The sequence below is a fragment of the Syngnathus leptorhynchus genome, chromosome 7 (assembly GCF_054491065.1).
Source record: "Syngnathus leptorhynchus isolate UIUO chromosome 7, UIUO_Slep, whole genome shotgun sequence".
NCBI lineage: Eukaryota > Metazoa > Chordata > Actinopteri > Syngnathiformes > Syngnathidae > Syngnathus > Syngnathus leptorhynchus.
Window position 1 is genome coordinate 14,595,256 of NC_141201.1, and position 15,163 is coordinate 14,610,418.

Sequence of the window (15,163 nt, forward strand, 5' to 3'; positions counted from 1 at the left end):
AAGATGTACTGATAGCAGTAACTGTCGTAAAAAGAGGCAATTGACAGTCTGCCGTAAAGTGTACCACCAGAGCATTGAATGACATAAAAGAGAACATACTGATAACGATTACGTGTGAGACGTCTTTGTTACATCGAATAACAATACACAAACGAAGCACAAACAAACGGTATCATTTTGGGTCCATTTGGAAGTAAGTCGGGGGCTGAGTGACATCATCGCTATAAATTAAATGTGTAACATCTACGAAACCGTAGCAGCACAAACAAACGTTTTTGCAGCACAAACCAGCACAAACGAAGCACAGACAAACGGTACCATTTTGGGTTTATTTGGAAGTAAATGGGGGGCGGGGGCTACGTGACATCTTCGCTGTAAATTAAATATGCAATATCTACGAAACCGTAGCAGCACAAATGAAACTTTTTGCAGCACAAACAAAACACAAACGAACGGTACTATTTTGGGTCCATTTGGAAGTAAATGGGGGGGGGGGGGGCTGAGCGCTGTCATTGCTATAAATTAAATGTGTAATATCTACGAAACCGTAGAAGCACAAACAATAGTTATTGCGGCACAAACCGGCACAAACAAAGAACAAACAAACAGTACCATTTTGGGTCCATTTGGAAGTAAATGGGGGGGTTGAGTGACGTCTCGATATAAATTAATAAATCAAAGGACTTCAGATCAGTCATGGGCACTGTTCACTCTCTGCATCACATTCTGAACGAGAGTTGAGGCTCTGCAGCACAGCGATTGCTTTTTGCAGCACAAACCAGCACAAACGAACTGTACCATTTTGGGTCCATTTGGAAGTAAATGGGGGGGGGGCTGAGTGACGTCATTTCCATAAATTAAATGTGTAATATCTACAAAACCGTAGCAGCACAAACAAAAGTTATTGCGGCACAAACCAGCACAAACGAAGCATAAACAAACAGTACCAGTAATGTTGACAGTACAGCAATTAAACCAAACAGAACCCTACAGGTTCCATTTGTAAGCTATCCGTCACGGGGGGAAGTGGAATGGAGCAGGGCGACCAAGTGCAGCTTGGACCAGGGTTTATTGGAGGAACTCAAAATACAGACTCAATAACCTGAACTGACTTAACAAAACTAACATGACTTCCTAACCAAAACATACTTGAAAACGACAGGAACCATAAACATGAAGATGCAACAACAACAAAATAACAGACAACAATGATCCGATGGGAAGTGAGGGGCAGACAGGACTTATATACACAACAGGTAACAAGAGGCAGGTGAGAACAATCAAACCAATCATGGGCACACAGGAGGGGAGGGGCGAGCACACAGACAGAAACCAAGACAACCGACACATAACGGAACGGCTGGGGACGAGACGTGACACTATCAAGAGTGAGGGGGGTCATCCGAAATTTTGACTAACCAATTCTAAGCTTAATCATTCTGTCATTCAGTCTTGCATTCTGTTTGTCATTTATTTCCTTGGACATCATGTCAAAGGTCTCCAGATCAGTCATGGGCACCATCCACTCTCCGCACCACATTCTGAATGAGAGTTGAGGCTTTGCAGCACAGGGATTGCCAGAAGGGGGCTCCACGATGACCTTCAGAAACTCTGAGAATAAAGAGAAATAGATATAAATACTATTATTAAATAATACTCACTTAAATTACTGAAGCCATGACCTCTTTTTAAATGACTAATGCCTACAAAAAAAACCTCTTACTTTTCCCTGTCATGGGCGTTTCACACTCACTTCCTAGCCGTTGAAGAATGAAGCAAATGTTAGCTGCAAGATTCAAATGAACCATTCTCCAATGATAAACGTTGTCCTGTTTGAAAAAAAGATTATGGCATTTTGTCGGTCCCCTTTGAATGTGGTGCAATTTAATTTGGCTGTTGTACATATCCAATCACGTTATTTTAAAATAGTACTGATAAAATTGCTTGTTCTACAAGTTGTTCTCCAAATGATGAAAATGTACAGGGTAAACCTGGGTTTTATTTTGCACTTTGACATCTGCCCCGGTTTCCGGAGTGTGAAAGTCAAGGCAATGACATGTCATGAATGCAAGTTCCATATTGAAGATTGCAATTACGCTTTTTGCATATGCTCAACAGTAGCTAAGCATACATAAGTATATTCAAACCACCAGACAGATCAATTTCCAAAGATAACGCAAGGCAGTTGCGATAACTTCTACAATCAATAATAAGTCAAAAATCAAGCTGTACCTTGTGGAGTCCGGTCAGTTTTTAAAACAGATGCTCCTCTTTTCTCCAGGCGTGGAGTCTGAAAAAGAGGGAAAGGGAAAAAGAAGATATCTGATTTGACAATTCACCCATTAACCGCTGTTAATCACATGACACAAAACAATTTTAACTTTTGAAGTGATTTATTTGTCTTAGTGTTCCGAGCCCTGTTGAGCACAAAACAAAGTTAGGTACAAATTTTAATGACGACAGAAGATAAAAACCTACCTTTTCACGTGCCACTTCTTGAGCTAAATCTGGAGTCACAAAAATCACAATATGGGTAAAAAGGTAAATTACATCTTTGCCATGCCATCAGAAAATCTGAAATTTGTGATCTGTTTGATCTTGTTTTTGTTTTATAATAGCCATGGCGATTTTTGAAAGAGAGGTGCTGACATCTGCAAAAGTAATGCGATTATTTACATTAGATTTGAATTCACATCCATTCATCCATCCATCCATCCATCCATTTTCTGAACCGCTTAGTCCCCACGGGGGTCGCGGGCGTGCTGGAGCCTATCCCAGCCGTCATCGGGCAGTAGGCGGGAGACACCCTGAACTGGTTGCCAACCAATTGCAGGGTACACAGAGACGAACAACCATTCGCACTCACACTCACACCTCGGGACAATTTGGAGTCCTCAATCGGCCTATCAAGCATGTTTTTGGGATGTGGGAGGAAACTGGAGTGCCCGGAGAAAACCTACGCGGACACGGGGAGAACATGCAAACTCCACACAGGGAGGGCCGGAGGTGGAATTGAACCCACACCCTCCTAACTGTGAGGCGGACGTGCTACCCACTGCACCACCGAGCCGTATACGAATTATAAATGTATACGGCATAACCTCTTGTCAAAAATAACATTTCCTTTTTAAATGAAGGCAGTTATATGCCTTATATGTACAGTTGTAAACTTTCAAAAAGATTTTATTCACTTGAGATTTTTTTTACTTAAGAAAACCACTACATACACTATGCATCGACGTGAAACAAAATTTTTGGAATTTAAAGCAAATTCCCTTAAGCTACCATCAACGTTTAGTGACCGTAAACGTGCCGGCTGGGGAAGTGGTTAGGTGACACCCAAACTGACAGCAGCTGTCTGGATTCTCGTGCACCAATCAGGATGAAGGAACTGCAGCGGATTACCCCCCTCGAAGACACTGCCAGGACAATCGAGGGCACCTCCTGCAGCTCTTCACCTTGAATTGGACATCCACTTTTTCTTTGATTTTTTTAATATTATGTATTCTATGTGCCCTCTCTGCATCCATTGCAGCCTGGTTGTCCTGGAAGGTGGATCCTACCATCTGTGATCCCTTCTCAAGGTTTCTCATTTTTCCCCTGATAGTTTTTTTTTTTTGTTTTTCCTTGCCCTCCTGGGGGTTTAAGATCAGGGGATGTTTGAGAATAATTATCATTTTTTTGTATATGTGAAGCCCTTTGAGACTTGTTTGTGATTTAGGGCTATATAAATAAACTTGACTTGACTCCACCAAGGCTGCCCTTTGTCACAGATTCTCTTCATAACTTTCATGGACAGAATTTCTAGGCACAGCCGAGGCGTTGAGGGTGTCCGGTTTGGGGACCTCAGCATTACGTCTCTGCTTTTTGCAGACGACGTGGTGATGTTGGCTTCTTCAAGCCGTGATCTCCAGCTCTCACTGGAGTGGTCCGAAGCCGAGTGTGAAGCGGTCGGGATGAGGGTCAGCACCTCCAAATCAGAGTCCATGGTCCTCGGTCGCAAAAGGGTGGAATGCCCTCTCCGAATCAGGGACGAGATCCTGCCCCTAGTGGAGGAGTTCAAGTATCTTGGGGTCTTGTTCACGAGTGAGGGCAGGATGGAACGCGAGATTTACAGGCGGATCGGTGCAGCGTCGGCAGTAATGCGGACTCTGTACCGGTCCGTCCTGGTGAAGAGAGAGCCGAACCAAAAGGCAAAGCTCTCAATTTACTGGTTGATCTACGCTCCGACCCACACCTATGGTCACGAGCTATGGGTCGAGATCCCGGATACAAGTGGCCGAAAGGAGTTTCCTCCGCAGGGTGTCCGGGCTCAGAGTAGAGCAGCTGCTCCTCCACCTTGAGACAAGCCAGATGAGGTGGCTCGGGCATCTCATCAGGATGCTTCCTGGACACCTCCCTATTGAGGTGTTCCGGGCATGTTCCACCGGTAGGAGACCCTGTGGACAACCCAGGACCCGCTGGAGAGACTGTCTTTCAGTTGGCCTGGGAACGCCTTCGGATCCGCCGAGATGAGCTGGATGAAGTGGCTGGGGAGAGGGAAGTCTGCGAGTCCCTCCTAAAGCTGCTGTCCCCTCGACTTGACCCCGTATAAGCAGAAGAAGATGGATGGCTGGATGGATATAGACCTAATTTAGACGTTTATTTCAGGTCTATAAAATAACCTAAAATAGACATCTACTGTATATCAGGTTACATTTTGATGTCTAATTGACGTCTATTAGCTAGTGATCATTTGAATATCTAGACGTCTATTCAATAATGAGGTTCTCTTCAATAAATGTAACCAGCTATCCTTAACTTTGTGTAGCTCCTGAATGTTTTGGAAAATCATCCTGGAGTCCAAAAACGTCTAACTTTGTTTCAGTAACGCAGATGTATGTGTATGTCAGCAGTGAATACATACTGAGCTCTTGGTGCTGTCTGCAAATCTAAATAAATGCATAAAAAAGCATAAATGCAGTATACATTAAAACCTCTGCATAAGGACAAAATCTAAAAAATAAAATAGTACTTCAATGGAAAACCACAATGTAAAAATAAAAATTAATAAAGTACTTGACTTGACTGTTAATTCATGCTTGCAGTGGAGCCAAATAAGGTCCTACTGAAAACCAGCAGAACTTTACAATACAACAACAAGAAATTAAATTATTAAATATTAAAAAAAAGCAAGACATGTTTTTCAAGGCAGCGAAGCATGGAAAAGGTTCTGAGCATGGGCATGGAAAAAGTGTCAGTTCTGGTGGCCATGCTGTTTTGATTGTTTGAAATAATGTCTAAATAATGTCGTTATACAGCCTCCCTGCAGTATACAAGGTGGTCTTGGCCCTGGGTTCAGGTTCAGTCAGCTTTTGTTGGTTTCCCAAACTCCTGGCAGTGCAGCTGCCTCGTGTCGGAGGTAACAGGTTCGTGTCGGAGGTAACAGGTCATGCAGAGGATGTTGTTGATCTTGCATGTCTCTGACCAGCTTCACTGCAGCCTCCTCCCTCCTGGTCTGAAATGATAGAAGGGGTTGTGAGAAGTTGCCTGCTCTACTTCTGATGGTTTTGCAGGCACGTGTCTGGTCTCGCTTGAGCTCTGCTTGTTGTCTTTTAGAGCAGCCCACCAAGAGCACTGAACTGTACTCCAGACACGGCGTAATGAGAGTGGTGTAGATAGTGATAAGGTCAGCTCAGTGGCCTAGTGGTGGAGTGTCCGCCTTGAGATTGGGAGGTTGTGGGTTCAAACCCCTGCCGGGTCATAGCAAAGACTATAAAAATGGGACCCATTTCCTCCCTGCTTGGCACTCAGCATTAAGGGTTGGAATCAGAGGGTTAGATCACCAAATGATTCCCGAGCGCGGCACTGCTACTGCTGCTCCCCTCTCCTCCAGGGGATGGATCAAAATCACACGGGGATGGGTTAAATGCAGAGAACAAATTTCACCACGCCCAGATGTGTGTGTGACGATCATTGGGACTTTAATCTTTGTTTTTTGTAATCTGCAGGTAGACCGTGTCTCCTCATCACTGTGAGTTTTTACTGCGTTTTCAATGTGTACATCTCCAGTCAGGTTTTGGTCAAGATGGTATCCTAGATACTTTGTAGTTTCCACAAAAGGTACCTCCTGGCCCCCCAGCATCAGTGGGGGAGGTTGTGGTAGGTTTCGTGCAAAACATATCTGGAGTTCAACCGACTTTTCCTGTTGAGTGTCATTTTATGCTTTGCTGCCCATTCGTCCAGCCTTTGTGCCTCCAGGCACATTGATGAGTCTGGCATGATGCTGGATATGGGGATCGCTCTTGACAGCCCGATGTCATCTGCATATCCAACATCAAAAGTATCCTCAAACAAAGCATCCCGGGTGGCCATATAAAGAAGGAAGACATATGGGGAAAATACACCCCCTTGTGGCACCCCAGATGTGACTTCAGCCACCACTCTATGTCTCCTCCATGTGATGTAGTAGCCAGGCTGTCCGAGATGGGCACAGTTTTAGGTCCAGTATGTTTTGCATCAGGATCCCGTGGTCGATTTTATCAAAGGCTTTGGACATGTCTGCCAACAGTACTCTCACCATTGTTGGTTTGGAGTCAGTTTTAGTGAGCCAGGTGTGCATTGCCCTGACTAAGGCCGTTGTAGTACTATATATCTTTTGCGGACTTCACTGGCCACTCACTCTCTGGGAGACTTAGAAACTTGGGACCCAGCTGCCATTCTGTGCCTTCATCCAGCTCCTTTGGGTTTGCCCCTCTTGAGATAATGTCAGCAATGTTGAGAGGTCCGGGGATCTACCACCAGTCTTGGACATTCATGCTGCCTTGTATTTCTCCAATTCTATTGGCAAAGAATGTTTGGTAGCTGTAGCTTTTGCGTTGGACAGCTCCCAGGACTGTCTGGCTGTCAACACGGTGATACCACTTTTCCACACGGATGCTGCAGTGCTTCAGAAAGTGCTTGTTCAGACGAGCAGCATAAACGGCTCCACAGACCTCAGCCTTGACAGCGTCCCCTTTGTGGACTATAGGTGTCAGCCTGGCTTTGGCTTCGACCAGTCGTAGGGTCACGTCATGAGCCATTTCCCATGGTAGGTAGAGTAGGGCACCATAAAAACACTCACTGCCATCGGAGAAGGTGATACCGCAGGGCTTGGCACATGGGTCAGGTGGTGTCTAGGCTCTGGTGAATTTCAACTGGCTGAGCTCAGCGTAGTCTTCAAGGAGGCAGATGGCATCTTCTCAAAGGCCCTTCGACAGTATTCTCTACTGGACTGAAGTTGACCTTTGCTTCCTGGAACGCTCTTCTCACCAAGATGGCTCCCTTCTGTTTCACTGGTGTCGCAAAGCCGAGGAGATTCTACAGCCCTGAGACTTGACTGAGGAGCTCTCGCCGGGTGAGTGGATTTGGTGCCTGGGCCCTGATATCCTCTTTTGGCAGGTTTATTCCAAGCCTCATTTTCTTTTTCTTTTTGGAGAAGTTCACAGCCACCATCAAGTGAAGCTTGTCACTCTCTGGATCATACCCAAGACCAGAGATTTGATTTGGAAGTACCATCAGTGAGGGGTTTTTCTTCTGGGGGTCACCTGGTTCTGACCTCCTACTTTGGCCTGAGTAGACCCATGGCTTCATATAAAATCCTCCAGCTTCCAGGAGGTGTTCAACATTGGCCGTTATTTGCTTGAGGTGATGCAGGTCATCATGCAAGGTCGAGATGTCATCGACATACGTGTCCTGCTCCAGCACTCGACGCTCCTCTGCAAGATGGTGGAACCTAGGCAGATTGGCTGTCTCCCGCATGGCGACTTGTGCAATGCAGCCTGCTGGTTTATCACCAATGTTGACCCTCGTGATGGCATATTCCTGGAGGTCCTCCTGATCAGAATCTCTCCACAAGAAGCGATGGAGGTGTACTTCTCGGTCCTTGAGCCATACAGAATTGTAAAACTATTTTATGTCCCCAAGTGCCGCAAAGACACCTTGCCGGAATCGGAGGAGGACAGCCCGGATGTTATTGAGGACATCTGGGCCTTTGAAGAGGTGATCATTTAGGCTCTGGCCCCTGAATCTCTGACTACTGTTCCAGACGAGGCAGACTGGCATAGACACAGAGTGAGGGTATGGAGCAATCAAGTGGCTGATGTACCACACAGGACCAGTCCAGTTTGCCAAATCTTCTTTGGACAGTTTCACAGCAGCGTCCCGCCCAACCATCTCATGGATTTGTGCTTTGTAGGCTGCCTTCTATTTTGGCTCCTTTTCCAACTGCTTCTCTGTCCTCAGGAACGTTGCTTCGACGGCTATCCTGTTGTTTGGTAATGTTACTGGATCTTCCACCCAGGGATATTTGGCATGCAAGTGTGGTTTCTCGCTGTGGCAATCTCCAGTGGTGTATGTCAGTCCATACTTTATTTGCTCCAGCTCCCGTTCTTCAGAGATTGTCATCTCCTTCCCTCCTGGTTGGCAATTTCCACACCTGCAGCCGCCGAACTTGGGCTCACACGTGGCCTCTTGCCTCCCGCTCTCCAGCTGGGGTCATCGTCCTTAAGCTGGTCCAACTGCTCGTAAATTCTCTCCTGGCTTCTCAGGAATTCAAAGAGCATGTCGAACCTGTCTTCAGGGGAGGCCTCTTCCTCTCCTGACACATGGACCAGCACTCCTTCTTTAAGCATTCTGGCAGCTTCCTTTCCAGGGACTTTGTGACGAGTGGGTTCTTCAAAGCACCAGTATTTCCTAGTCCACGAAGGTCATACAGGGCCTTTTCCACAATTTGTATCAAGTCCACAATCTTTCCGGGTTGGTGACTTTTCACTGGTGGCAGTGCCTGTAGCGCCTCAATTATTTCCAGTGCAATTGCGGTCTTATTTTCGAACCTGTTTTCGAGGACACGGAAGATCCCCTCTGCTGTCCCATATGTTGACAGGCGAAGGTCCTACGCAACTTTGTCCTCCAGGCTGCCCAATAGCTGGATCTTCTTGACCTCCTTGGAGCCAGTCGGTTCCCCCTGCTTTTGGAGTGCCTCCCACTCTTTTCTCCAGAGGTAGAAGTTCTGCTTGTTGCCATCGAACCATGGGAGTGCTGTTGGTTTCAGCTTGATAGCAGGTGACTGGGTTGGCATTTCCTCTGAGAATTTGTTTTGCAGTTGTCTGAAGTAGACCAGCTTTCTCAAAGGTTAACTCCAACAGTGAGCCTTCTACGCTCCTGACGTGCTGCCGGAAGTCAGATCGCTCTTCTTCTGGGACCCACCAAGTCCATTGGCGCATGGATTTTTTGGCCGACTTCACCAGCCGTTAAAGGTTGCTGAGTATTAGTTCATACGCTTCCAGCTTCAGGTCAGACTTTCTTGCAGCCAGACGTAGAGTCCTTCTCGGCTGTTTCCACCGCATGTGAGAGTTCAGGGCATCCAAAACTTTGCCACAGAACCTTTTGGGCAACATCCTGTACTTCCTCCAGCTTGTTTTCCTCCCTTCTGCATTGATTTCCTCCTTGGCAGTCGAACCGAGCTCCGCCTCCTCAGTGAAGGTTTCCACCTCCTCGTTTGCCTCCATTACCTTCTCCGCCTCAAGTGTGACCTTGCTGAAAGCTTCCATCAGTTCTTCGGCCGACATTTTCTTTCAAGACTTCAACAGTGAGTTTGCTTGCCGGGTAAATCTCTGTTTGGCGGCCATTCTTTCTCTTTTCAGCTGTTGTGGAGACTTTGACTCGGCCATTTTAGGCTTTACGGAGAACATTGGGCTTAGTTTTGCAGCGGCAGGCGGGCTGGACGTGGACTCAGCGGCTGGCTGGCGGGCTGGGCGTGGACTCAGTGGCTGGCGGGCTGGACGTGCACTCAGCGGCTGGCGGGCTGGGCGTGCACTCAGCGGCTGGTGGGCTGGGCTTGAGTTTGGCTGGATGGGCTTCTTCAACCAGCTGGACGTGGTTTTTCACTGTCAAGCATTTTACTTCTTCCCACACTTAAAGGGTTGCATTGAACTGAACTTTAACTGGATTCCACTCAATAACCAGACTGTTGTTTCGTTTTTTCCATTTATTTTCTTCACCCGTTTGCAAGTTAGCGCAGCATGTCATCTGTCTTGGCAATAAGGAGGATTTTTGAGCTTACCGGCTGTCTGTTCAAGTCTTTTGTCTCTTTTTGGTACTTTTCTGTATTTCTCTGTATTTTTGTGCTGCTGAAGGTGATGTCTCTGCCGATCAGTTCTTTCCTTCTGGCGTCCTTCATTATATACAGGTGAGCAGCACACACGCCCTGATTGGCTCATTTGACGCAGATGAGTAGCGTGCGCGCGCACAGTCAGCTGCCGTTCGCCACAACAATGGCTTCCGTAGTTGAAGGGCTCTGTGTCTCCACAACATTTTCATTTTGCGAGTTTGATTTTAGAACTTCTTCGATCAAGAATGCCATACTTTCTATCATTATTTTCTGAAACTCTGAGATGAACAGAACAGAAATAATATGCAAAAATTAACTAGTGCAGAGACAACAATTAGTTTAATACCTTCAAATAACTTTTTTTCTTACTTTTCATTGACATGGAATAATTGTATGACCTTCTCACTGTCAAAGAATGAAACAAAAATATCAGTAAAAGTAAAACGTTTTCTGATCAAAAGTATGAAGCATCCTTTTGGAGTTAGCAAGGAAGCACGGACACCCTTCTGTTGGGTCCGAGTCTCTGGGGGGTGGGGGGGGTGGGGGATTGTAAAATTCAACATCAGCATTGATATACATTCAAACAACAAATAAAATATCACTTTGCAAACATAACGCAAAACAATATTGATTACATCGACAATTAATGATATATCCATAGTAAATCTGTACATTGTGGATTTGGGAGAGTTCTGGGGGAAGAATGAGCTTGCCTCTGTGGGGTCAGAGTCTCTGTTGGGGGGAAAAAAGAATAAGACTTGATAATTAACTCAATACACAACACAATTTTAACTTGGGAGGTAGTTTGCATTAATGTTCCATGCACTATTGAGCTTATAAAAAGTTATGTTTACATTTTAATGACATCATTGTTACTGCATATGAAAACCAATTTTTTGTTGCGCCTCATTTCTTTCTCATAACCTGTCGCCATGGTTCATTACTATGGTAAAAGGTGAAATTACATGTTTGTCATGACGCCAGAATTGTTTTTATCTCAATTTACGGTTATAGCTTGGCCTTTTTATGACTGCCTCCGCCATTTTTGACAGCTGCGTGCCGACATCTGCAAAAACAGTGACAGCTTTGGGATTCAAATCTACAATATAATGTTAAAAAAAACTGTGTACTGGTGAACAAATATCAAATATGTGCTTGAGCCATTTGTCTGTCTGTGTATAATTTGTGAATTGTGTATAATCTGTGTGAATAATTTTAATAAATCGCATATTTAACTTGGAACACAAACTGGTACAACAAGGAATTACTATGTACCTTCAGGAGTTCTGGCTGTAGTGCGGCCATGGGATTTCCTGCCACCTGAAGTCAAGGGATATTTAAGATTAATATTTACAGGTGGCAATGTATGTCACTGATTATTAGTATATAAGAAAATTAATGCCTTTTTGCCCCCCCCCATACATATTGGGAGTACCGGCTGTGGTGCAAACATGGAATTTCTTGCCACCTGTAGTCAAGGGATTTTTAAGATGAATATTTACAGGTGGTAATGTATGTCACTGATTATTTGTTAGTATATAAGAAAATGAATGCCGTATTGGCCCGAATATAAAACGGCCCTGATTATAAGACGACCCCCTCTTTATCAAGACTCAAGTTTGAAAAAAAACTTTCTGAACACCAAATGTAATTTTTATACAGAAAATAATTACATCTGAAACAAATGATTATACCAATATATTTGAGAAAAAGCATGTTATTTTACCTCATTCAAATCATGCAAAAACCGTCTATCACATCTTAATACCTGAACATTTGAATATGTAAGTAAAGGGAAATGTGCTTTCAGCAGTTTGCAAACATATTTTTTAAGGTTGTGTTAAACTTCATCATATCAATATAATATCTAGTATTGGAGTGCTCGTGTGGATTGGTGGGGGGTGAGGAATGTGCAGGCACACTGCATGAACTTGTTTTCTGCGATGTGTTGTAAAACAGGCCCAGACAGGGAGTACCGGACGAAGGGAGTACGGGATGGTACGGGACGAAGGGAGTACCGGACGGTAACCCCTCGAGGTCGGTGAGGAACAAGGAACAAAGAACAACTTCACGTCCAGGTGGTTGGGTTTAGCGGGAAAAATCCAACCGCCTGACCAGAGTGATGACACCTCGACGGGGAGGAGATGGCCATCGACCAATCATCGCACAATGTTTTGCATGTTTTAATATTCATATTGTGTATCTTTAAAACTGGGCAACCCGGAAGAATGTGTCGTCTTTTGGTGGTCACAAAAACGCACGAGTTTTAGTGTGAGGGACCCGGGACCCAGGCCTGTATTAGTGCGCTTTGTTAGGAATAAACAATTGGTAAATTTGGTCTGATTGATCTACTGGTTTTCTCTTTGACAGAACGAACTCGCAAAATTGTTAGGTGCGCCAGTGTGTGGATTGGGACATAGCAACTTGTGTTAAGTGTTGATCGCAATTTGGAGTCAGATCAATAGCTAAAAATCCATATCCTAACAGTAAGCTAAAGTTTAATCACATTTGTAAATGAATGGCTTCTGGTTTTTGAAATGTAAATAAACTAATCTACTTTGATAAAACAACAAAATTGCAATAACTGCATTAACCATCAAAGTGAAGTCTAAAAAACATATCTGAAGAAGGAAAAACATTGCAATAAAATAATGCAAACTGCTACCGCTATTGTTGGGGAGCCTGAGGATTGTATAGGCCATGAATGTCCAAACTCCGACCCGCGGGCCAAATCCGGCCCCCGGTCAGATTTCATACGGCCCGCAGCTTCGATCTTATAATGTATTATTTATGGCCCACCTGCACTGTCAAACTGAATAATGAAAAAAAATCATAAAACTTGAAACTTTAATTCGTCCTATTACCGAGAAGTGGCAGCACCACCCCTCTCCGCTCATTTCTGCCATGGCGACTGCAAAGAAAACAAGGAAATTTCACATTGAGGGCTGTCGCTTTCAAGAGAAATGTGAATTACAATACTTCACTGAAAATCAAGGCAATTGTTTTTGTCTAATTTCTAAAGAGGTGGTTGCCTTGTTTAAGGATTTCAACCCAAAGAGACTATCAGATTAAACATGCTAACACATACGACAAACTAACAGGGAGTGACCGCACTCATAAAGTGAAGCAGCTCCAAGCTGAACTGGCATCAGAACAGCGATTCTTCACGCGGGGCTGTGAGTCAAAAGTAAATCAAAAGTAAATATTACTTAACATTAAATATTACGAAGTGGCCATGTTAATACTGTTGATGTTATGAACCTGTCGACGTGACACAAACTATTACTTTCTGAAAGATATTGTGAATGACAAGAGCAAAATTCACTTGTTTTAAGTTTTAATAATAACGGACAGCTTTGTATTACTTATAACTCCTGTTTAAAATGTTCATGAGGCGAAAATAATTTTAAACTCATGTAAATTTAAGGTATTTCATACAGTTTGTTCAATGTTATCGTATTTTATGTATTACTTATAACTCCTGTTTAAAATGTTCATGAGGCGAAAATAATTTTAAACTCATGTAAATTTAAGGTATTTCATACAGTTTGTTCAATGTTATCGGACTCTTCAGATATGAATGAAAGGCAGAATTTGTGTTTTTAGAGTTGTTCACATCTGCCTGAGTGGCTTATATTTGGTTATTTTGTCATTTAAAAAATAAAGACAATTGGGAGAAGGAAATTTGTTTTATAACAGTGTTTATTTGGATGAAATTGTAGTTAAAAAAAATGTCCGAAAAAACTACCGGCCCCCGGGCCCCTTCACTTTATCAAATCTGGCCCTCCTTGCAAAAAGTTTGGACACCCCCTACTAGGGGGTTGGCTCGGATGGTTATGCTCTTGACGTGGTTCAGTTTTGATTGGTTTACGGAATTATTGGCAAAAAATAATAATAAACCACCATGAATGAAATACTTTCGGCAACACACAAAACATAAGTCATCGATCGAGAGAACAAAAGACATTTGCTGGCGACCGTTAGTCGCCATGCCGCTGGGTAACAACCACTCGTACGATGCAAGGCAAATTTAAAGGAGCGCGCCGAGCTGTCAATCAAACGGCGCGCACACGAAGCAAACCGCGATCGGACAAACGGCACAACAGTGGACAGTAGTAACAATCATATGTATATACTCACTTTGTGTCAAAGACACACACGATCACAGAATCATACTCAATCGATTATGAGCGCGCTGGAGCTGTCAATCAAACAGCGCGCACACGAAGAAAACCGCGATCGGACAAACGTCACAATAAATGGACCGTAGTAACAATGAAATGTATATACTCACTTTGTGTCAAAGACGCACACGATCACAGCAACATACTTAGTCGATACCCGCAACCTTTAACTTACCGCTGCGCACAAGTGAAAATGGGTATCATGTCTAGGGCCCGAATATAGGACGACCCCCACTTTTTCAGTCTTATTTCAATGCAAAAAAACATCGTCTTACATTGGGGCCAAAACGGTAATATAGACGTTAATCAGGTTACAGAAATAACCACACATCATCCGGGTCAATGGTCGTTTAAAACAAAACAAAGCAATGCAACTTCTGTGTCACGTCTCGACCCCAGCCGTTCCACTATGTGTGTGTTGTCATGGTTTCTGTCTGTGTGCTCGCCCCTCCCCTCCTGTGTGCCCATGATGAGTTTGATTATTCTCACCTGCCTCTTGTTACCTGTCGTGTGTGTATATATAAGTCCTGTCTGCCCATCCCCCCCGGACTCGCACTGACACGTATTCGAGGAGCGTTTGCATGGAACTGCACAAAACTTGTATGGAAATTCTTCAGAAAGAACCTAGGCTTTAGATATTTTGAAGGTAGCGAGCCAGTTATGGCGGCGCTGGGCTGAGGGGGAAAAAAAAAACAAAACACATTACGCCTGCTGTTATTCTCTTCTCTGGCCATGGCAGGGACACAGGAAGAAAGTAGTTGGGGTATGGATGAGGGGGATAAGGAAGAGGAGGGGAGTGGGAGTTGGGAGATGGTGGGGAGTAGGGGAGTAAAGCGTCTCAGGGAAGTTG

At 44.3% G+C, this 15,163-nt stretch overlaps 1 protein-coding gene across 4 annotated transcripts; it reads right to left on the bottom strand.

Annotated features, from left to right (window-relative positions):
• Window positions 1–1,041: 1,041 nt before the first annotated feature.
• Window positions 1,042–14,739, bottom strand: LOC147054858 (uncharacterized). Of its 4 annotated transcripts, XR_015066765.1 has the most exons (8): window positions 14,589–14,739; window positions 14,424–14,490; window positions 12,994–13,040; window positions 11,405–11,449; window positions 10,082–10,861; window positions 2,233–2,290; window positions 1,724–1,829; window positions 1,042–1,611 (listed from the first exon to the last, which is right to left on the bottom strand). XR_015066765.1 is itself a non-coding variant. In XM_085917216.1 (7 exons), the coding sequence occupies exons 5-7, from the start codon at window positions 10,196–10,198 to the stop codon at window positions 1,415–1,417; spliced, it is 372 nt and encodes a 123-aa protein (XP_085773342.1). In that variant the 5' UTR covers window positions 10,199–10,861; window positions 11,405–11,449; window positions 12,994–13,040; window positions 14,424–14,490; window positions 14,589–14,739; the 3' UTR covers window positions 1,042–1,414. The 4 variants fall into 4 exon arrangements, 1 of the variants encoding a protein (XP_085773342.1); XM_085917216.1 differs by lacking the exon at window positions 1,724–1,829; XR_015066764.1 differs by lacking the exons at window positions 1,042–1,611; window positions 1,724–1,829; window positions 2,233–2,290 and adding an exon at window positions 4,652–5,497.
• Window positions 14,740–15,163: the final 424 nt, after the last annotated feature.